At 40.3% G+C, this 24,997-nt stretch overlaps 1 protein-coding gene across 2 annotated transcripts; it reads left to right on the forward strand.

The window, feature by feature from the left end:
* Positions 1 to 317: 317 nt before the first annotated feature.
* Positions 318 to 19,059, forward strand: rel (v-rel avian reticuloendotheliosis viral oncogene homolog). Of its 2 annotated transcripts, XM_052081075.1 has the most exons (11): positions 318 to 552; positions 879 to 917; positions 2,845 to 2,984; positions 3,120 to 3,268; positions 3,750 to 3,841; positions 11,325 to 11,465; positions 12,650 to 12,754; positions 14,272 to 14,490; positions 14,619 to 14,684; positions 14,802 to 14,873; positions 15,848 to 19,059. In XM_052081075.1, the coding sequence occupies exons 1-11, from the start codon at positions 537 to 539 to the stop codon at positions 16,702 to 16,704; spliced, it is 1,896 nt and encodes a 631-aa protein (XP_051937035.1). In that variant the 5' UTR covers positions 318 to 536; the 3' UTR covers positions 16,705 to 19,059. The 2 variants fall into 2 exon arrangements, with proteins under 2 accessions (XP_051937035.1, XP_051937036.1); XM_052081076.1 differs by lacking the exons at positions 318 to 552; positions 879 to 917; positions 2,845 to 2,984 and adding an exon at positions 7,527 to 7,593.
* The last annotated feature ends 5,938 nt before the right edge of the window (positions 19,060 to 24,997 follow it).

The raw sequence follows: 24,997 nt of genomic DNA on the forward strand, positions 1-24,997 counted from the left end.
ATGAGCACCGATATTAAATAATAATATCATATTGGAAATCCCAAAATAATGCAAAGTTATTTGTATATCTGACTGTTATTCATATTCAGGATTCAATTCATCACTTCTTGTCTCAGCTGTGTGTGTGTGTGTGTGTGTGTGTGCGAGTGTGTGTGTGCGTGTGGGTGTGTGTGTGTGCGTGCGTGTGTGTGTGTGCGTGCGTGTGGGTGTGTGTGTGTGCGTGTGTGCGCGTCCGCGTGTGCGTGTGTGTGCGTGTGTGCGGGTCCGCGTGCGTGTGCGCGTCCGCGTGTGCGTGCGTGTGCGCGTGTGTGTGAGAGAGAGAGAGCGCGAGAGCGCGCGCCTATGGAAGCAGCAATTTATATCAAGAACTTTCTTCGTCGTGTGTAAGATCTCTGAAGTGACTCACAAGCTGCTGATTGGTCCTTTCTAGCTGGGGATTTCCGCCGGGGCACTTCCTTCACGACTCCATGTTTCGAGTTCTCTGTCACGCACTCTGAGCAAGTCAGAAGCCTGTGACAAGTCAACAGAGCGTTTGCATGTGCATCATGGATGGTGAGTAGCAATCCCCTTTTTATTTATTGTACCGTAGTCGAACAGTAGAAGATGTAATGAATGAAAAATGACATTAAGAATACATTGGTACGTGTATGGTGAATATGACTGGCTCGAGAATGTCAACACTACTTTGCATACAGCATGTCTCATAAATGACAACTTGTTGTTTTCACTTTTATTAAACAGTGAGCTCATTTTTACACGGTGTCAGGAAATTGCTAAACTAGCTTATTTTGCAACACCCAACCTTCAGCACACACGTTCATCAATATAGTTTAGTTGGAGGTCACATTTTTCTTTTCCGTGTGATTCTTTACTTCCAGCTCTTTTGCCCTCCATGCTTGAGGATGACCCACACCAGAGTAAGTACAATTCAAGACTCAAAGAACCACACAGAAAAGCAACCTCCATCACTCAATAAATGCACAGCAGTGTACTTTCACTTCCCCATTGTGTTTTGAGGCAAAGAATCAAGCGGCATTAGTTTTGTTTCACAGCTGCGTTTTTGAGCTTTGTGGGACTCGAACGATCATCTTAGGACCGACATTATCTGTCTGTGGTGTGAGCATCAGATTTTTCCATTTGGCAAATGACACACACCGCAGTTAGAAGAGAAATGCGACAGGGCTTGTTTTATCCTGGCACCCTTGTGTGTGTGTGTGTGTGTGTGTGTGTTTGCGCGCGCGTGTGTGTGTGTGGGTAAGTGTGTGAGAGAGAGGGAGGCAGAGAGAGAAAAGAGACCTGTCACATCAAAGTTCTGTTCATATCACATGAAACTTCCTGGTTCACTTTTAGTTCCTCTCACACAGGCACACTTGTGTTATTCTATAAGTTTAACAACAGCGTCAACAGCGTTGACCCCAAAAGTTGCACAAAGCACATCACGGTTCAATTAGTTTTGCCCTGCTGCAGCCCCGCTATATCACTGGAATGCCCTCATATATGAGACAGGCGAGCCACATCAAATGTTACTCTTGGATTAAGTGTGCATTGATTGGGCATGCCTGCAGAACGGGCAAGAGTAGACTTTTATCTGACGCTCAACGTTGAGTTCAACAAACAGTCTGTGCAGTGTGCATGCCCTCCCTCGGCGTATGAATTGTGGGTTTTTGTGTGACGGGAGTGATTTTAGACGCCAGGCTAACATTGTATGAGAAATGAACAAAGGCTGATATCATTGCAGAAAGGCCACTTTGCATGTGTACATCTCTTTTATTGGCAGTGCCGGAGGTGCGTGACTGTAAACCACCTGGCAGGTGCGGAGAGTTTAGCAAATAACAAAGTGGAAGCAGAGTCCAACGACTTGACACCAAAAAGAGGAAACTGTAATTCTACGGTTTTAAAAAGTCAGACACCAACCAGAAAATGGCCATCTGCAATTCCGATTCCAACACATCGACTTTTTACTACCACTGAAAAGACGCAACACGATGCACTGTACAGAGACAATGTGAAGTTGCGACAAAGCACCAACGTTACACCAAAACCTCAAAGTGTTTAAAAAAAAAAAAGAAAAGAAAACAGTGCATGGTTCAGTACCTACATACAGTAGTATTTACATGTTAATTAGTATGACAAGAGTTAGCCAGCTATTTCTGTCTCTCAAAGTATAAAACAAGTAATGACACGATGAAAAAAAGCTGAAAAAACCCTACAAGAAGATCTTTTAAGAGGTTTCGTTTCTAGCTGGCAAACTTGTGTTCCTAAAATTCAACCTCTGAAACTGAAAATGTGACTATTTCATTCCTTGAAAATCGTTACGATCCCAGATTCATAGAACTGTATTTTCCATACATTTTATGCTTGATGTTTTTTCCCCTGTTTTGTTTTGTCATCAAATACAGTTTACAATGTGTTAAGAAAAGTGTGTTTTATCAAGCTTACATGTGTTTAAAGCACGCTGGTGGATAAAACTACATGAAAACAACATGAGGTCTTTCAACTTTTTCAACTGTTGTGTGTGGCACTGGAACATTGCAATAAACCGGAAGTGGATTCATTTTTTTTTTCAAACAGCCACTATTTATCAGCACTTGTAGATATACAGCATTTCACATTTCATTTTAAATATAGAAAAGGCAATATAGTACACTATAATGATGTGATGTTTACAAATTAATAATAACCAGCCATGGGTCGTTTTTTTTTTTTTTTTTTAACATTTTGAAGCAATCATTTATCAGTTTTTTTAAATACGCCTTTCGTGAGGGTACTGCTGCTACATTTTGGTTCTCTGACTATTTGCTGAATTTGAATTCACTGATTGTTTGGACCACCGTCCCTCCCTAGGGGGCGAGCCAGCGATCCGCATCTTTGAGCAACCCAGGATGAGAGGAATGCGCTTCCGGTACAAGTGTGAGGGTCGTTCGGCTGGCAGCATCCCCGGTGAGAAAAGCACGGACAACAACAGGACCTACCCCAGTCTGCAGGTGACGACTGTTTATTGTTTTATTGTCCACCCAAATAAACTTGTCGCGACATCCTTTCTTGAACTCACTTACTGACTTTCCTTGTGCGTGCTTGTAAATCAACTTTTCCACCCACTCCCTTTTGTCCCTCCACAGATTCTGAATTACAGTGGCAAGGGTAGAGTCTGTGTTTATTTGGTGACAAAGAATGAGCCATACAGGCCACATCCTCATGATTTGGTGGGCAAGGACTGCAAAGATGGCTACTACGAGGCCGAGTTTGGGCCGGATCGCAAAGTAATCGCGTGAGTTTCATGGAGCTTGTACTAACATGCTAGCTGAATCATTATCACCTTCGTCGCTATTTGAATAGGTCAAGCACTACAAATAAATAAACATGCCTGTACACACAAAAAAAAATGGAGTATGGCATCATGGGAATTCCCCACATGACATCACTGATACACCCCGAACGTGTGGTAGAAAGGGAAAACTGAGGTTGTGTATGTGTATGTGTGTGTGTGCATCTGTGTGTGTGTGTAATTAAGCATGTGTGAATGAGTCAGAATATTTTGGTTTGTCAAATTTGCAATTCTCTCATGCACCTCGCTGTAGTAAACATTTACATTAAGCACAAGGCTTTGTTCGTCCATTGGGCATATCTGATGCCATTTTAGCTCAATGAAACAGGAAGTAGCCCGCTAACTTAATTGTTTTGCAAATTGTTTGTGAAGTTTGTGCCTCTGTAGTTGCTGTGGCTCATGTAGTATGTCGTGATTGGCTTAGTTTCCAGAATCTGGGGATCCGGTGTGTGAAGAAGCGGGAGGTGAAAGATGCCATTTTACAACGGATCAGCAAAAGGATCAACCCCTTCAATGGTGAGTCCTGGGATTGTCTCAGTCTTTTCATTGTTCTTGGGGAAATCTTCCATAACAGAGTCATGTGAATGAAACCAAGTGATGACAAAAAACGGGGACAGTTGGAATGCTTTTATTCCCACTTGTGCAGTCCACCTTTCATTCAGTCGGGCCCAGCATTAAAGCTACTCTCCATCTAGATTCAAAACCATTAGTGTCTCGGGTGACCTGGAGCTTGTCCTAGCAGACTTTGGGGAGAGAGGCAGCGTACACCCTGGACGATAGCCAGTCATGCACATATCGACAAATTCAAATTCAGATCTAAGGCCAGTCAAGAGTCACAGATGAACCTTCCACGTATGTTTTTGGGGGAGGAATCCGCTCTACCTGCACTAAACCTGCAGGAGCATGGGAAGGTCACACAAACTCCACACAGGAAGGCCGTTGCCAAGAATTAAACCCCAGACCTCAAAACTATGAGGCAGACTTGCAAACAACATGAAATATTTGCGTGATAAATACTGCTTGACTTCCATTCGCATTCACACGGCTGCCAGAACATTGTAACATTCCGACTGTGGCGATTTTATCCGAACACAAACCACAGCGTGAACAAGCTTCGATTGAGCTGAAAATGACCCTTCCATCGGAAATTGAATCGAAATGTCGCAAAAACAACAAATGATAGACGTTAATTGAGTTAATATAATGCCACGCGAGACATCTCCAAGCAATCCTCTCATAACACAGTGCATTGAAATGAATGTTCTCATTTCTTTGCTTGTCGTCAACAGAAAGGTCCAATTCTTTAATTTCTCAACCCAATTCAATAGAAATCGCATGTTTTCTCGAGTTTCCCTTTATATTTGCCGAACGATTGGCCGGCGACCAGTCAGGCCTCCAGTTTACCAGCGACCTCACAGAGGCCGAGCCCTATAGAAAATTGAAAATAGATGGAAAATGACAAACTACAATCCTCTGGTCAACATTTTTTTTCATGTTGTTGCTACGGCAAAAAACTAATAAAGTAAACAAAAGGGGGGAGCATAACCATGCTTAATGCATGGCAGTGTATCCTAATCCTTAATCTTGAGATTCAATACTAAAATGCCCCAAAGGTATGCGACATTATGACATCTTGCTTTTCTTTTGCTCGGATCAAAGTGGCGTTGTGTGACTGCTCATATCTCAGCAGTCATGAAATAATTGAGATAGCCATCTGGTAACTATTTTCTTCCTTTTGTTTTTTTTAAATGTTGCTGCGATTACAATGTCATGTCATTATGTTACGAGCGTATTATCCTTATCAGTACTGAGCTGTCTTTGCTCATGATCCTTTTGTTGACGCTGCTGCTGCTGTGGTTGAAACATTTCAAAACAACCTGACCCCATTTTTTTTCTCACGCCACACCAAAGCTCAGATTATATATATCTAGTGAAACGCCATTTCCCCTCTCTTTCCATTTTGCGACTGTGCAGATCGACAGCGGCCGCTGTCACACAAACAAGGTTAAGGCTACTTCCCCGTTCTTAGTCACAGTTGCTCAATTGAGCACATGGAAAATGCCGCGTGAGATATGGGAATGCAGGATTCATTCATAGGGGGAGGCGTTAACTGGGGATGGCGGGGTTGAAGTTAAAAGCGAAGTTAGCTATTATTTGCTTCATACAGCTGTCAACTACGGGGAGATGTGTTTAATTCTACGACTCCTGCTTTTCGTTTTACTTTGTCGACAAACAAGGCTGAGCGCCTCTGACCTTAAAGCCTACTGAGGATTCATGGGCCTCTGGTTGTTGTCATTTTCATGTTTTAATCTTCACTAGGGAAATGGTGCATCATCAAATGCAGTGCACAGCAAGTAGATGTGTTTGAATGGCATCATTTCAATGTTTGAGTAAATCAGGCAGTTTTTCCCACAAACACACACACACACACACACGTGTGGACCTTTCTGTTGACGACAAGCAAAGAAATGAGAACATTCATTTCAATGCACGTGTGTGTGTGTGTGTTTGTGGGAAAAACTGGAAAAAAATATATATATATACACACACACACACACAGTAATCCCTCGTTTATTGCGGGTTTATGTTCCAAAAAGAACCAGTGATAAGTAAAATCAGTGAAGTAGGATATATTAAAAAAATAAAAAATGTGAGAGGGATGACATTTCAAATGTGCTGTATGATTCACAAACTGCACATTTGACAATAAAGTTGTACTTGGTACTTGATAGTCAGCTTTTATTTTTTTACAGTTATTGGACAATACTGAACTATGTATACCAGGGGTGTCAAACACATTTTTTGTCACGGGTCGCTTTGGTGTTACGGCTTCCCTCAGAGGGCCGATGCAAAATCTCAATGTTATTTATTACACATGACAGTTTAACATTTCGGGGCAAATTTCAGCAAGAATCATGATAGTCAACACACATGATTTGTTCCCGCGGGCCATGTAAAATTATATGGGGGCCGGATCTGGCCCCCGGGCCTTGACTTTGACACCAGTGATGTATACACTGCAAAGGCAATTGCTCTAAGACTGCAAGAAAAGCTCAGCTTCTCGTAAAATGTCAAAAAGTAAGTCATCAAATATGTGTGCACGTACAATTGTGTGTACATGTCATTGATTAACTATGCGCTTCAACGCGCTCAACTTTTCTTCCTAATCAGCTTCTTCTTACTGGTTATGACGCGACTCTCTACTCATTCATTCCCGCAGCTTCACTGTGCTTTAAACTGTGTGGACGCTGAGCGTCTACAGCGCGGACGCTGGGCGTCGAGAGATTTCAGTGTAGGTTTCTCCCAATGCATTGAAACGAGACGAGTCATTGGATAAATGCTGGTTTTGTCCCACCCATTGGACGCTCAGCATCTCTGGGAGTCTATGGGCAGTGGGCGTTTGTAGGCTAGCCAGGTAGCTCAGCTTTTCTGCATGATGATTGGATGTTCTGTCTGAGGCAGAATCTCTTTTTGATTGACAGCAAAATGAGCCAATCACGATCTTATGGTGAAGGCATCCTTTTCATTTTTTTGAAAAGGAACGGAGAGTAGAATTCACGTGTAAATAAAACGGACACATTTAATGATGTAGACCGCAATTGACCTTCCCCTCCTTGACAGACCAGCATCCACCACTGATACAATGAAACAAAAGACCAAAAATTTGCAAGGGTAAATTTGGCAAGCTGTACAGCGACAAGGTGCGGAGACTGTTCACGTTGGTTAGTTAGTCAGCTCTAGTGAAAACAGCATTATTCAGCTGATTTTTTTTTCCAAAACCTTTTTAATACAGTAACACGTTACAACAAAAATAAAGATAAAGGCAAGATATTTTTAAGCTTTATTGTGGGAAGTGTTAAAGGACAAAAAACAAGTTTTTATTTATTTATTTATTTATTTATTTAGTGTTTGTTTTTATTTTTGGGTAATTGACTATTAATCGGAATCGGTGTACAGGTATATCGGACATCGAAATATTGGAATCAGCCTAAAAAAAATCCATATGGGTCAGACCCCATTAATTTGCGTGATGCTGGATCAACAGCCCCGTGTCCAAATTGAGAATTATACACATGGTAAATGGGCCGTCACTTACATACATTGCGTGTATGAGGTGACATTGTGATAATGTTTTGAGTACTTTTAAGTGAAGCCCAATTACATTTATTTATTTTATGTTTTTCTTTTGGGGTTTTTCCAGACTTGTACACATATGCAGCCGATTGAAGTATGTTCGCGTTTGGCATACTTTCAACTTCCATACTTTGGTGGGTTTAAATTAATTTCTTGTCTACTAATCCTAGTGAGACTAACGTCACCAGAGAGTTAGGGTGGCATACATTTAATATAGAAGTACCATCTGACCAGTGGTTTTCACTAAAAGCAGTACTGTATTGCCACCGTTTGTGTGATGTGCAATATAGCTCTCTCGAGCGCTGTCTCTCATCAGCTCACTTCTGCTCTGAAACTAGACTTCTCCCTGCATCGGAGGGCATTACTTCCTCTCTCTATTCATCCCAACACACTCAACCAACCTCCATTAAAAACTCACAAACTCCCCTGACAGATCCACGCTTGTCATGCTTGAGCGTGAAAAAGTGTCTACTTAGTCTGCAGTGTCTGCAGTAGTTCAGCATGTTATCTGTTCACAGATGATGCTAGCATAGTATCACTTTAGTTTCTTTAATTCATTCCAGCCTTTTCAAGAACCACAGAATAAAACCTTTACACACAATATACTGTAGGTTTGCATCGGCCCTCTGAGGGAAGCCGTAACACCAAAGTGACCCGTGACAAAAAATGTGTTTGACACCCCTGGTATACATAGTTCAGTATTGTCCAATAACTGTAAAAAAATAAAAGCTGCCTATTCAGAAGTCCTTCAGCATGCCTGAAAAAGAGTAAAACACACAAATCTTTAATTCTACCCGTAGTCCAGTCTTCACCAATCACCGCCAATATTACTGTCATCCTGAGTTGCGTAAATGCTGTCCAGCAATTCTACAACCAACAGTTTTTTTTTTGTTTTGAAGCATTATCCCCCAGTATCATTGTATTTAGAGTGCTAGCTATGTGTTCTACTGCATGACTCTGAATTTTCATCCCTATATTTATTGATGACCACGTTTTAATAGAGAACGAATGAAGGTCATGCATTCTTTTTAGCCGTCGTTGTCAGTTGGCCTTCGGCACCAGTGCTCAAGTTAATTTGCAAGACAGTGAAATTCCTCTACAATGAAATCATTTTTTCAGCAAGAAATTTTTCACAACTGGGTTTTCACTGTAACAAATTTGATCTCAGATGTAAACACACACACACACACACACAGAAACGTATGTGTACTCCTTATTTTTATTCCAATGGTGCATAAGAATGAGCATACAGTTATTTGACCCTTCATATAGTCAGTGTAGAAAGAAAAAAAAAGGAAAGAAATTGCGAAATTTACGATCAGTGTTCACTTTCACTTACATCAATTTCTTGCATAATGTCTTTTCTTTTGTTTCCCCCCCATCTTTCATTGTGATCACTTTTACCCTGTCTTACAGCGTCAGAGCTGATCTTGTCTTAGCTCCTTGACATCCAAAGGTCTGTTTTGTAGCCTTTGGCAATGCAATTTTTAGCTATGCAACGTTCTTGCTGCGTCTGAAACTAAGAATTACAAATATTTCCTGGACTACTGCGCATGTGTAAACGAGTGTGGTGGTTGCTGTTGCCGTTTCCGAACGAAGCAGTAGAGGTCGCTGTTGGAATTACCTTCTTTGTAGTGAATCTCGTCGCGAGGCACGAGCAGAGAAAAAGATTTCGTATAACGCAACAGGGTTTTTTTGTTGTTGTTGTTGTATGGGGGGCAGGAAAATGGAAATGATGTTAATGCATGAAGATTTTTTTCACACTAGGGGGTATTTACATGAGGCGGCCCGGTAGTCGAGTGGTTAGCACGTCGGCTTCACAGTGCAGAGGTACCGAGTTCGATTCCAGCTCCGGCCTCCCTGTGTGGAGTTTACATGTTCTCCCCGGGCCTGTGTGGGTTTTCTCCGAGTGCTCCGGTTTCCTCTCACATTCCAAAAATATGCATGGCAGGCTGATTGAACACTCTAAATTGTCCCTAGGTGTGAGTGTGAGCGTGGATGGTTGTTCATCTCTGTGTGCCCTGCGATTGGCTGGCAACCGATTCAGTGTGTCCCCCGCCTAATGCCCGGAGACAGCTGGGATAGGCTCCAGCACCCCCCGCGACCCTAGTGAGGATCAAGCGGTTAGGAAAATGAATAGGGGGTATTTTCGCCCATATAGGTTTCGCTGTAGAGGAGTTTCACTGTATACTGCCGGTCAACTTACTTTTGGTCTGACAGGAATGTAATGCAAGAAGTACATCGAAGAAATAGAAATATACTATTTTAAAGAGCTTAGTGATGTGATAAATAATCAAGCACTAGACAAACAACTTCATTTCATCCATATAATCTCTTGCACATGTGTAACCGGATAACATGATAAGCTGTCCACTGTAGTAAACTCTGTCGCTGAAAGGGTTAAAAACAGTGGTCAACAGCACTCACTCACTTCACTTCCAATGTACATATTGGTGAGAAGAAAATTACCACCCATGCCACAGGAGGCGAGTCATGCTTCTCTGCATAGATGCATTGATTTTTTTATTCTGCAAACGCAGAGAAGCGAGCTGGGGAAAACACCCAACAAGCAAGTTGCAATATTTATGCTACTCAACGCGGTCTAGATGAATGAGTTTCCATCTCGTGCGTCGCAGCACCCCAGTCAAAGATTCACGCTTTCTGGTCCCACTACATTACTTTCACGTACGTCACGAGCCATTTTCAGGCAATTGTGTTGGGAGTCTTAGCTCTCGGTTATACACGCAGACACACGCACGCGCAGGCACACACGCGCGGGCACACACACTTCTTTCCACTCGACTGTGACGTTGCTCAGCGTCACTGTGGCAACAAATTGTAGGTGGGGAGCTGAAAGCCGGTGTTTGACAGCTTTTGTTTTTGCGTATATCAGTCTTGCTGCAAGGTGTGTTTAATGTGGGGGTGTCAAACTCGATTCACATTGTGGGGCCACATCCGACCTTGGTAGATGTCAAGTGGGCCAGATCATTAAAATTATACCATACTCTGCTATAACCAAAATAATGTCTTTACTCTGTTTTGGTCTAAAGAAGCACAAGAACATTTGGAAAATGTTGACATTTAATGAACATATCTTTTACAAAACAATTCATGAAGCACCTTAGATTTCCTTATCCTGTCACTGATTGTACAAAGGCACAAAACTTTTAACAAGTAATTGGTATTGAAAAATATAGTAATGCACTTTAAGATTAAATGAGATTTATAAAGAAAGACATTTTTAAACCATTTACACATGTGCATATAAAATCAACATTTAATCCCCGCCTACACCTTACAAACTAAGGAGAGTGCTATTAAATTTGTGCTATTAAATATTAAATGTGTAAAGAAGTATTCGCATGTCCTTGATATCGTCTGTGGTGTTGGGTGTGTCTCAGCTAGAGACTGAGGCTGCTGTTGTCTTCTTCTCTGATCAAAACACTGTGTCCCCTAGCGGATACTACATGAATTGCACCTTGTTAAAAATATTTTTTTCCCACTTTTAAATGATCCGGCGGGCCTGATCGAACCTACTTGGGCTTCGGCCCACGGGCCGTATATTTGACACCACTGGTTTAATGCCCATCATGTGAAGATATTTGTACGAAAATTCAAAATCATTGTTCATATGGACGTTCTCAGGAGTCATTTCTACATCGCGTCAATGATTGCCGCTTTAAGTGTGTTCAGCTATGTGGAGTTTTCTTTTTACGTTTCCTGTACCGTCTACTCACGAATGAGCGTGTGATCTGCAGAAACGTGTCGACTGTAATATCAAAATATGCTTTGAAATTGCTCTACGATAATAACAAGCGTCTTGGTGTTTTTGTGCACGTGTGTTTGTGCATGTGTGTGACCACAGTGCCGCAAGAGCAGCTGCTGCAGACAGAAGAGTATGACCTGAACGTGGTCCGCTTGTGTATACAGGTTTTCCTGCAAGATGACAACGGCCACTACACTCGAGTACTCAACCCTGTAGTCAGCAACCCCATCTATGACAACAGTTCGTGATGTTTTTTTGTTCTTGTTTGTTTCTTTGTATAACATTTGGCTTCAAAGTTTACTCCGGAAAAACATAATGGAAAAGTAAATAACTAATTCTTGACTCTGAGCAGCTATCACAAAAATCTGCAGTACTCGTAGAGGTCATTTTTGAGGTCACGTTTATCATTCTTCATCATGCAAGTTGATAAGTAACTTATGTTAATATTAACATTTTCATTTAAAAGACAAATCATGCAATGCATATCACTCTCATGTGAGTCACTTTGCAGATGCGCTTTAATCATCCACAAACCCAATTCCAATGAAGTTGGGACCTTGTGTTAAATAAACATAAATAAATAAATAAACGGTGATTTGCAAATCATGTTCAACCGATATTTAATTGAATACACAACAAAGACAAGATATTTCATGTTTAAACTGATAAACCTCATTGTTTTTCGCTACTGATCATTAACTGAATGTTTTTATGGCTGCAACGCGTTCTCAAAAAGCTAGGACAGGTGGCAAAAATGAAAATTGAGAAATGTTCATCAAACACCTTTTTGGAACGTTCCACAAGTGAACCTCAGGCTATTCAATGAAACGTAGGTCAAGCAGAATTTGCAAATTATTGTGTTCAGTTTTATTTATGTTTATTTATTTTTCTGTGTTTTGTTTGACTGTTCAGTGTGTTTCGGCAAATGCGACCGTAAGATAGACGTCCTCATGTCTTTGGGCAATCTTAGAAAGAAAAATAACATCCCACTCAATTTTGGAGCAGAGGAATTTAAGCCTATGATAATACTTGTGTAAAAGTAGTATAAAAACATTGCACTATTTATTGTTCAACCTCATTTGCGCCCGTTAGAATTATCATATGTATCTCTTAAAACAGTTGCAGGTGCTTCAGTCACTTGTGAACGAATTCAGTGTTTTATCACACACGCACACGCACACACGCACATCCACACATTGAGAAAGGGGAAGTTGTATACTGTACACATGAACCCTCAAACAAGTGTACTTCCTCTTCTGACAACAGACATGTGACTGTACTTGGCGAGGCTTCAACTTGAATGCTGCCCCTCAGTTAATACGTGTTTGTTTTCATCTGCCTTGATGGCGCTCAAAATGTGTTTCTGACCTGACACGCCACCTGTGATTCCCCTCGTTTGCTCTCTTGTATGTTTCAAACGACAGGGGCCCCAAACACTGCAGAGCTGAGGATCTGTCGGGTTAACAGCAACAGCGGCTCCGTGAAGGGAGGAGATGAGATCTTCCTCCTTTGTGATAAAGTGCAAAAAGGTACACTGGTGTGAAGTGTCTTCCTTTCTATTTCTTTTTCGGTGTTTTATTCCGATTGCTTCCTGTTTCTTGTTTTAGACAGAGGTGGGTCACTACATTTACTTGACTACTTTTATTTTTATTGTTGCTTGTGCAACCTATTTGTTTTTCTGTTGCCAGCGAGATATTTGTCACATGACTATGTTTCACCAATCTACCGCAACCAGTTGTGATTTTTCAGCACATTTGGACCAGTCAAAAGGAGTTAGCAACGTTTCCAAAGTGACTCATTTACGTGACGCGTAGCAGGGTAGAACTCTGACTTGATTTTATTTTTCACTCAATACTTACCCTTACTCAAGTCATTTTTGGGGGGTCTACTTTTTACTTTTACTTGAGTCATATTATTACAAAGTTCTGGTCCTTTCGAGCATGCGTGTCAAACTCAAGGCCCGGGGGCCAGATATGGCCCGCCACATCATTTTATGTGGCCCACAAAAGCAAATCAAACGTGTCAACTTCCATGATGTTTTCTAAAATGTCTATCAAAAATTTTAATTCTCATATGTAATAAATAAGAGAGATATTCTTAGCATTTTCTTGTTCCAAAACCTCTTGTGATAGTAACTTAAACAAGAGTTGAATCAACAGTTAATTCTTGACTTCTTTACATGGTTTCAGTCATAACAACCCTCCAAGGGAAACGGTAACTAAAATGTGGCCCGCGTCAAAAATTAGTTTGACATCCCTGCTTTAGAGCATTGGTCCACAAACCCCGGGCCGCGGGTCATTTGGTACCGGGCTGCACAGAAAGACTCAATGACATTACATTACTTCCGTTTTACTTACTTCATAATCTGAAAGATGTTTTATTTTGAAAAAAATACAGATTCTCTATTACATCCGTCTACAGTGTGTCACTCTTGACGCAGCTCAAGCCGCTTTTCTCGGTCATGTGATAGGTTACCGCTATAATGAAAGCCAGGAGCTAGCAAAACGAGTAAAAAACAAACATCTTTGGAAAGTTCATGTGGGAAGGGGAAAAGGCCCAGCCAGGAGACAGAAGAGGAGCGTACGACTTTCAAAAAAAAGAAGGCTACATTTAATAGACATCAGGGGTGCTACTTAAAATACGGATTTATTCCCACGCACCAAGCAGCGATGGTGAGTCGTATTTTTCATGCACTTTGTATTTGGAGTGCATCTTATTTTGAAGGCCCGTTTAAACATTACTATAGCGTCCAGAGAATGTTGCGGCCAGATAGGACGTTCCTCGTCATGATTCGTGTTTATTATTATGTTTAGAAAATACCACAGTTTTCATGCAGGTCATATCATATTATTTTGGTATATTTAGCCGCCACAGCTTAAAGTCCGCTCCCTGAAAATATTGTCTGACATTAAACCGGTCCGTGGGGCAAAAAAAGTTGGGCACCGCTGCTTTAGCGTACAATTTTAAGCGACTCCACCCCGATTCTGATCTGAGGCTGAACCATTCATCTCTTTGCATACTCATCCATCATCCCTCTTTCCTTTAGATGACATAGAAGTCAGATTTTTCTCTTCTAATGGGTGGGAGGCCAAAGGCTTATTCTCCCAAGCCGACGTTCATCGCCAAGTGGCCATCGTCTTTAAGACGCCGCCTTTCTACAACACCTCTATCACGGAGTCGGTCACTGTGCACATGCAGCTACGCCGACCGTCCGATGTGGAAGTGAGCGAGCCACTGGACTTCCGATATCTTCCTGATGACAAAGGTGAGCAGTATGCCGAGAAAACATGCACCGGATGGTGGCTGCACTTTACCACTTAGTTGAATAAGAAGCTGCACAACCTTTCTAATACAATACATATTTTATGCTTTTTATGCTTGTTTTTTTTCTAGACCCTTATGGCTATAATAAGAAAAAACGCAGCCGAGAGAATTTAATGAAGATGTCCGGATTGTCAGGTAAGATTTGCCACTGAACGTAATCGGTTAAACATTAGCCCTGTGACCAGTATGCTCACATCCAGAGTGAGTACCTAAATACATGAATGTGACAAAGGTGTTTCTGCATTTTTCTAGCTGTTCCCTTTTCTAGTCTGGGTATGAGCAGGCAAAGAGCAGTGCCACATAGCACCAGGAATCACATGCAAGGTACAGTCATGACTTTGATTCATGTAGTACCTTAAAAGAGACTCAAGGACATACAAAAGAAAATATCCCGAGACAAATGGTGTCAGGAGTTTCGGATATTCCGTGACCTTCTATCTCAATGATTACGATGTGTTGCAAGGTCATCTTTTTTCAAAACAGATTACCAGATTTACTCTCAACACTACTAAAGATTGACCAAATTTACCCACAACACTACCAGTGGCCATTTTCCATTTTCATTGATTAATGAATTATGTTTGTCTGGTTGCAAATAGTTATCTGTCCCTACAATCATTTCCCATTTTGAAGTAGTTACCAGTTCCAACAATGTCCAGTTGCGTGTTCAAAGTACTGTACAGTCATTCCCCATTCCATCAAGTATTTATTTGGATTTATTACACCGGTAAAATGAGAAGTCCAAACTGGCAAGTGGCCATCCTTGACAGTCGCATTTTACGGTAGCACAATGATGGTAGACAGTATTCCATGGGTGTCAAACTCAAGGCCCGGGGGCCACATCCGGCTCCCTAGGTCATTTTATGTGGCCCACGAAAGCAAATCATGTGAGTCAACTTGCTAAAATCTGGACCGAAATGTCAAATTGTAATGTGTAATAAATGACGTGGAGGTTTTGCAATGATTTTGTTACCCTGTTTACTCTCACTTGAACAATAATTGAACAAACTATTACACTTGACTGATTATCTAAAATCTAAATCTAAATCTATCAATTTGTTGTGTACAATTAATAATTTTTTGGTTTCATTGTCCTAACGGCCCTCCGAGGGAAGACGTAACTCCAAATTGGTCCGCGACTAAAATTAGTTTGACGCCCCTGCTATAGTGAGTCCTGGCTAATTTGGCAGTGATCCTTCATTTAAATACTATAACATATCACAACACCAAAATCATCATAATTCTATGTTGATCTGTCATAAAAGTTATTTATTTATTGTTTTTGTTTTTTCCCCCAGACCTCAGCATGTACCCGAGGCAGCCTCCACCTCCAATGCTGCAGCAACCTGCGTTCAATCAACCCTACCATGCAAATGTTCCAGTCAGCCATTCTTGGACAAACCCCAACCAAGTACTTCCGATGGATACGGCCTCCGTCAATCCTTCTAACGTCATGGGCAATCCGCCCCGGGCGAAGAACTGTCGGCCACAGCATCAAAACCATGGTTCTGCTTTCTCCTGTGAAAGCAATCTCCTCCCTGAGCTCTCTATGAGGGACTTGCAGTGTTTGGACGCAGTTCCTCAAGTTCCTGAGATAAGCCAGCCTGAGTCCCACCCACTCTTCCATTCACCGCACCAGGGGCCGGGACCTGCCTTCGATAACCGGGTCCAGAACCACCTTGGGAGTCAGAACCAGGGCTTTCAAAATACATGGAACAATTTTAATGCTCTCAGTCCATTTCAGATTGAGAGCACCGTTCCTGGTTCAGAAAAGGGTGCTCAGGGGATGGGAAATTTCCCACTCCTGGAGGGGATGCAAAGGAATGAATTTCTGAAGGGCCAAGTCGGAAAAGAATCTCAGACGGGGTTCCAACTGAAGCAAGAGTCTCACGTCTCAGTCAAGCAAGAATCTACCTTGCCTGCGATGCCTTTTCCTCAGGAACCCCATGCGAACACATACACCAACCTTCTTCCTCGTTCTATGAGCAACGGCACCAATACCAATGTTTTAAGGCAAGATGGTGGAAGAAAACCACACCTTGCTCACCCGAATCTGAAAGACCCTTACTCTACCAATCACATGACTTCTGAGAGTCACTTTTCAACTTTGGAGGACTGGATCAGAGCCGAGACAAGCCATTCCTTAAAACAATGACCACTAGGAATCACATCAACAGAAGGTGCTCGAATCCAAAGAATTCATCTCGTCGCATTGATCATTGACTTCCTGCAAACTGTCCTAAGCATGCTAATTTGCCGTGTGATGTATTGTGGATGACATCAGTGAGTGAGCACAATCATTGGTACAGTTGTTCCACACCCTGACCAGTGCTAGGGAATGATTTCATGGCACGTGGTAATGCAAATCTTTATTTTGGTGCAGTATTCCATTATTTTCACCAGATAATAAATCATCATATTCCATATTAGATCATTTCTGACAGGAAAAACTGCTGCAGTTCCAATCTTCTGTTATTTTGAGCTTTCGTCAGATTTCTTAAACGTAAACCAGAACGAGAGATGAGCTATGAAAATTAGAGGATATAGAAGTGGGTTAGTGGTACACTCGCTTGACTTTGGTACAGGCAATGTGGGTTCATTTCCCACTCTGTGACAGAGTGAACGTGAGTTTCAGTGGTTGTCTCTTCCTATTTGTGTCTTGTGATTTTCTGGCAACTTGTTCAGGGTGCAAGTTGCCTGTTGCCATAAGTGAGCTAGGATCGTCTCCTGTTCTCTCCTATCCATAAGAGCAGTGTTTTTCAAACTCTGTCAGTGTGCCGCGAGATATTGTTAGGTATGCCGTGTCTGTGCGGTCGATCGCCTGGAAGAGTAATCATGTAGTACTCTTCCATACCGATAGGGAGCAGCAGCAGCTGGAAATTGCTTCGAGACAAGCGAAGTTTCCGATGCGAGGTGATACAATGAAAGATATCTTTCATTTCAATTTACTTTTTACCGAAGCAACGGCAACAATGTTCACTCGAAGCTGCGCAACTGCGCACTGGTCGCACACTCTCAGCGCACCAGAAAACCTATCCAGCGTAGTAAACGCACTGCAAATGAATTAGATATGTAACTTTTTTTTCTGTATTAATTTGCTGTGTAATTCAGTGAGTGACACGTGTCCAGCCAATCACACGATACGATGCAATGACACTATACACCCAATCATGAAAAGAACCAGCGGTCACACAGAAAAAAATCAGACCCTGAGCAAGTTAAGGTTCTAATTCTAATCTTTTACTTGCCATTAAAACGAATGCCCGAAGTATTAGATCAATGTTGATTTGATTCATATTCAGTGTGTTATCATATTGCATTAATTTTAAAATTATTGCATTAATGTAAAAAAATGCTTATAGTAACAATATAACACTTAATTGTTTAAATGAGCTTTTTTTCACATTTTCAGGTAGTGGTGTGCCGTGGGATTTTTTTCAATGAAAGAAATGTGCCTTGACCTGAAAAAGATTGCATTAGAGGTTAAGCGCTAGAGCAGGGGTGCCCATTACGTCGATCCTGATCTACCGGTAGATCTAAGACAGGTCCCAAGTAGACCTGAGGAGTGTCGAAGAGAAAACAAAAAACAAATAACCATTTGTGTGTCTTTGAACATGTTAGTACACAATACAATACAATACATGCTGATTTATATAGCGCTTTCACAACAGCGGCAGCTGTAACAAAGCGCTTAACAAAACAGTTCTAATACAGTATATATTTTTTGTGTTAATGTACGCTTCACCCTAAGTCTCGTTTTCACAACAAAAAAAATCTAAAAAAAAATAAAATAAAGCAGGTAAATCTTGAATTTACGGTGGCGCGTGATTATGTCACCGGAACTTGTTAGTGCTCAGCAAATGCAGCTTGTGATCAGAGCTGTTGCGCTCTATCTTTTATCGCATTTTACCGTAAAAAGTTTGGGCACCCCTGCGCTAGAGCAATTGGATGGTATTACTTTGTCCCTTTTTTTTCCTCTTTTGATGTGTCATTCCTTGCTGCTGCGAATCAAGTGCAAATGTATCATGATTTCATTGGAGGTTCCATTGTGTTTTGTCGAACAACATTTTTGTCATTTTAGCCGTAATTCAGTACTCTCTGAAGGGCTCATGAATTGACAAGGTACTAAATTTTCCAATGAGGAAGTTGGAGGAAGCACGCAATGTTGTGACTTTCCTCAGTAATGACTATGTCACACTAGTGAACACATGTGTTATTCTCAGAGAGGCAAACAGATGTGTGACTGGTAGAAATGTAAATATTTTCTTGTTTTATTCATTCAGCTGAGGCTTTTTTGATTGTTTTCTTTTTTTGGGGGGGTGGAATAGAGAAGTGGCTAATGAAGGACAAACGTTCTCTCTTGTTCAGAGCTACTTTGTCGTCTGGCCAAGCTCATCATGTCTTTTACTTGTAACTCCTTAAGAACAATTTTTGACTATGGTATTTTCTGGGTGATTAGATGGAGGGTTTCACAGCATGATCAAATTTGAATAAACAATGGTATTCAAAATCTGATGTCACTTACTAGTTTAAGGTATCTGATAATATTAATAATTATAATAATAACAATAATAATCAGGCAAAAGCTTGAAGATGATGATTATGATTATTATTACTATTGCTATGACTACGACTACAATGGTCAATGGGAAATTTTAATCAGAGATGGCTTTATGTGTTCCTAAAATTATTACAAAACTCACTTGTATTCTTTGGCGTTCGACTCAGCATGACTTAGATTTGTTCTTGATTTTACTGCTTGGTGCTTTCTACCGCATTTATTACCGATTTGTCTTACTGTTTATTGTGTATGTTAAATCGCTCCATGTACAGCACTTTGTATGCAGCGATGGCTGTTTGAAAGTGCTCTGTAAATACTGTTGACTTGACTTGACTTTATGACGTTGATTAAAAAAAGGCCTTTACTTTTTTCTAGCACATCGGGTTTTTGAGATATTTTCATTCCTAGATTTTGAGTTTGACCAATGAAAGATTTTATGTGTGTTTTTGCTGAACCTAACCTTTAAGCCATCCATCCATCCATCCATTTTCCGAACCGCTTAATCCTCACTAGGGTCGCGGGGGGCGCTGGAGCCTATCCCAGCTGTCTTCGGGCAGTAGGCGGGGGACACCCTGAATCGGTTGCCAGCCAATCGCAGGGCACACAGAGACGAACAACCATCCACGCTCACAATCACACCTAGGGACAATTTAGAGCGTCCAATCAGCCTGCCCTGCATGTTTTTGGAATGTGGGAGGAAACCGGAGCACCCGGAGAAAACCCACGCAGGCCCGGGGAGAACATGTAAACTCCACACAGGGAGGCCAGAGCTGGAATTGAACCCGGTACCTCTGCACTGAGAAGCCGACGTGCTAACCACTGGACTACCGGGCCGCCCCACCTTTAAGCCATAAATACTATATTACATATTATATTAATAGTAGTAGTAATATTATTAACACCTGATGTGCTTATGGACAAACGAGGGTAGAGTCGGAATCAGTGTAAACAAATTTGCAAGAAATGTTTCCTTTCATCTTCGATTAAAAAAAATTGTTGGCCACTATTATAATTATCATTCTCATCATTATTATTACCATTATTATTATTACTGTTATTATAATTATTATGACAAGTTTCGCCTATGGGAGACCTAATAAAAAGTCAAATCAAATTATAGCAAGTTAAAAGGACACTATAGAAAACCCACACATGCATGGCAAGAATAAATAAACTCCACAGAGGACCCTTACCTCCGAACAATGAGACAGCCACAACCACTTTTTATGCGCTACATGACACCAAAAAAATAAAAAAAGATTTAATAGTTTTTCCAAATGTTGTTGAATTGTATTTTATTAAATATATTTTACAGTGAATATAAAAATGGCTACACTAGGCATTCAAATGCCGGGTTATTTGTGATTTTTTTTATGAGACAAAAAGGAATTATTTTAATAACTTGTTGACCAATGAATTATAACCTATACAATGCAAGTGAAAAAAATGTTTTTTCAACAAGAAGTTAAAAAATAAATAAATATAAATACTGAGGTAAGTTGAATGGTGGCTGTGTAGTTACTGAGTTAACCATTCACATTCAGTCATATGTTAAATATGAGTTAGCACACACCTGCCACCATTGACTGTTCATTTGATGAGTCACAAATAAAATTAATAAAGAGTAGACTTTTTCTGACATTTGATTACAATTTGTACTCACATCTCACAGCATCAGCCATGGTCCACAAAAAGCTTTCACAGCATCAGAGGGATCTCCTTGTTCAAAGGTAACAGTCAGGAGAAAAGTACAAAAGAATTTCCAAAGCATTGAATATGGATGTGACAGTTTGACGTTTTCCTGAAGTCATTATCAAATGGAGAAAATATGGCTGAATCGTGAATCGGGACTAGAACATCCGCCCCGCGCGAAAGATGAAAAACCGCAAGGTTGGATTTGCACCCACCTTAGGAATTTTCGTGTTTGTAGGTACCAATATGTTTAAAATATTTCTGGCGCTTACGAGACAGTGAGGAGCAGTTGCACATTTGTAAGCAGAAGAACAAGCTTACTTTTTTGTCAAGTCACGCAATGGCAGGTGTTGCCAAGTCATTAGTTAACATCTCATGCACAGTCAAGGTGTCACGCCAAAACCGAAATGATCACATAACAGAACTATAAATACCTAAACAACAAAATCAATAAAAGAAATAAGTAACGCAAAACATGCATTTAAACATTATTTACATTCGAGGTGCACAACCGGTCTCCCAGCGATGCTACAGTATTTTTACTTTACGTATTTGAGACAACAGTTACAACAGTACATGTATTACCTAAATATACTGATATATTTAATTATAAAACCTTATACAGTAATGAACATTCATCAATCTTTCCTCCTGGGAGAAGTGAAGATTGTTGCATTGGAGGCATAAAATAAGGCTCTCACTTGACTCTGACAGGCTTTAGGGTCACTTGGAGGCTCTTCTGCTGGAGGCGCTGACGGTGTACCTGAGGTTTTTAAATACGAGAAAAAAATGCTGATTTGTAGTGCTATGACATTCATATTGTCTTTTTATTAGTTGAAATAGGTTTTGTTTTTATCAGACAGTGGCCTTTCTTTAGTGAAGAAAAAAAACTTTATCGAGCTAACAGTTTCAGCTGTCACTTTAGCCTTCGTCTGAGTTGTGACTGCTTCCTTATGACCTGTCTAAAAAAATAGCTGACTGGGTCAGGAAACCTTCAACATAAGGCTCCTAAATGTAAAGCTATTCCCAACCAGTGGGCCGGGTCACATTAGTATGCCGTGAGCGCGCTTAATGTGTGTCGTGGAAAATCAAATTTCACTCAATCGGCCCAAAATTGACACAATATATATTATTATAGTAAAATAATGTATCTTTGTCGATCTATGCAAGTGATTTATTGAGGCAGACAGAACTAAATTCATAATCTTCTATTAGATGGCAGAAAGTATAGAATTGACATGTAGCCACTATTAATGATCATTTTGTTTGGAGGTGTGCCATGAGATATTTCCAACTTAAAATGTGTGCTTTGGAAATTACTGTATCGCTGTATGCATGTTTGCTTTTTTTTTTTTTGTGTTCCAAGTCATTACTGTGCTCCCCTCCTTCCAGGAGCTCAGCTGCACCGAATGTTATTTTCAGTAATGCTGTAATAGGCTGTCGTCGATAAGAATGGGCATCAATCAAGTATAATTATACTTTGATTTATTTATAATCCCAAGTGAGCCTGTGTTTCCACAACATGTGCATTGTGTAATACACACACTGTACCTGCAGCTAATTTGAACTGGATTACAAAATTGCTCTGCGTGCGTCTGTCTACACCTCAAATTAATCTATCACTGCAGTATTTATTCATCTCAGACTCATGTGAGAATTTATTTTCATGAGGCTTTCAAAAATAAAGCTCTCTTGTGAAAGGAAAAAAATAAAATAAAATGTGAATTCCAGTTTAAAAATGTGATATTAACACAGGTTAAAAATAAGAGAAATTAATGAGAAATTCGTCATTAAGTTAATCAAAAAGTGAAACATTATTAGAGTTTAAATTGTATAAAATTCAGCAGTGGAGGTAAAGGTATGTGAACCGACAATACAGGTATATTTATTTTTATGTAGGATGTATAGTTTAAAAAAAAAGCTCAGCAATACGGCAAAACAATGATTTTTCAAGATTCTAACATAGTTGGTGGCACTGTCAAATGTTGACTAATTGTTTGAAAACAAGGCAGTGAGAGATGAGAGCAAACTAATTCTGTTGTCCTGGTTTGCCACTAAAAGTATAAAAGGTGAGTACTGTATTTTCCACACTAAAAGCATTCCATTTTCTCAAAAGCCGATAGTGCGCCTTATAATCTGATGCGCCTTATATATGGATCAATATCCTGATTGCTTGGATGTAGTATTTTAAATGTTCTGTAAAGTGCTTTGTTACAGCAACAGGCGTTTGAGAAGGCTCTATATAAATAAATCTGAGTTGAATTGTATTGTATTCCCTTTAGGGTAGCTCCATCTCGTGGATGCATAACGCAACCTCAGCCACTATTGTCGCTTCTATTCTATGCGCCTTTTAATGCTTGATACTTGATATTAATATATTAAGTATCAAGTACAACTTTATTATTTGTTACCCATTTCATCTGTGCTGTATGGGTAACATAAAATACAGATGAAATTTCCTCCCTCTTAATCAGTCAACAGACGACAACAGGAGCCGCTGAGGGTGCGAACGCCACCATCAAAAGAACACTTAACATAAAATGACAAAATAATACAACACAACACATCACTTTATGAAAACAGTTTTAAAATAGGCCATTCAGTAAAGGTGTGCCTTATACTCCGAAGCACCTTATAGTGCGGAAAATACGGTAATGTACAAGGTAAAATGATATTTTAGTCTGTGCCGCGAACTGCTAAAAACAAAAAGCCATAGGTTTGGACACCCCGAAAGTAATTGGAAAAAAACAATCATCATTTCAAATTCAAACGATCGCCCATCCCTACTCTACGCTATGTTCTGACTCCTATATTTCCAATAAGTACGAAAGCGTATTGCTAAATAATGACAGTGAATACGTCCATTGGCAATGAACGTATTCAGTGGACGAACGGCTGAATTTCACACGACAGTCTAGAGTCCAACCGGTGCGACGAAGGAAAAATTAGATAAAAATAGTCGCGATGAAGTTAGAAAAAGTATTTTTTTAAATAAAATTTGAATAAAAAATAGCTTGCGGAAACTCTGATTGGCTGGTAACTTTATAGAGTCACCAGCCAGATTGACTGCTGTTCAAAAAGTTAATTTAGAAACCTGTTCATTTGATTATCCAACGGTAATTTAATAACAGGAGTTTGTCTTGTTTTGTCCCACTGACCTACTTTTTACATAACAAAACAGGTTTGGGATATTTTTTCTCTCTTTTATTCAATTATGTCACCAGTTGCATCAACAAAGAAGGATCCTAAAACTGGTTTCTGCAATCGGTCATCAAGTATCCTATAAAAAGACTTTGATTCTGCTGTTGTCACGCATCAAGTTTTAACTTCTTCTGGAAGCTATTGCAGTGAGTGTTTTCACAATGCACGCATGCACATGATGTATGCAATGATGATGTATGCAACCGTTAAGAAAGTTAACTGAGTCTCGCTCATTGCTACACATCGCTCCGTATTATATGATTATGAACATTGTTGTGGAAAACACACGCTGGACCAGTTGGGCCACCAGTTTCCAGTCAAGCCCGCCTCATCTGGCTGCGACTCCTTTTCTTTTCCTGACGCCTGTCAGACTCACAAACCCACAATCACTGGTAATCTGGCAACGCAACGCACTGTAGTACAGGTAGGTTATCTAATCTAATTATACAGTTGTGTTTAGAAGATAGCTCTGTGATTGGGTTTTCATTTTTATTTTTTTACAAGCACGGCATTGACAGCTGTGTTTGCACGAATGAAATGATCGATTGTTGTTTTTATATATTTTTAGTACTTTTTATGTATGTGTCTCAAAGGGTTTATGTATTAACAAACAAATGTACAAAATCAGTCAAACGCAAACTCAAAACAAAATGTCAGCGTAAGATTTACAAATTTGCACTTCGATCAAACGCCTCGTCGGTGGAAGAGGAAGTTGAAGATAAGTTTGGCCCTCTTGGGGGAAAACTGCTTTGTCGTTGAAGCAGTTTTCATCTTTTTTTCAGTGTACAAGTGTTTCACGTGTTCTAAATACTTGATTTGTATGATTTGACTGATGTCATTGTGTTTTCAATTTTCTATCATGTTTCTTTATATACAACAAAGAGCCATCCAACTCTATATACTGTATATACTGTATGTATATATATATATATTCATTCATTCATTCATCTTCCGAGCCGCACTAGGGTCGCGGGGGGTGCTGGAGCCCATCCCA

The sequence above is a fragment of the Hippocampus zosterae genome, chromosome 11, assembly GCF_025434085.1.
Source record: "Hippocampus zosterae strain Florida chromosome 11, ASM2543408v3, whole genome shotgun sequence".
Lineage (NCBI taxonomy): Eukaryota > Metazoa > Chordata > Actinopteri > Syngnathiformes > Syngnathidae > Hippocampus > Hippocampus zosterae.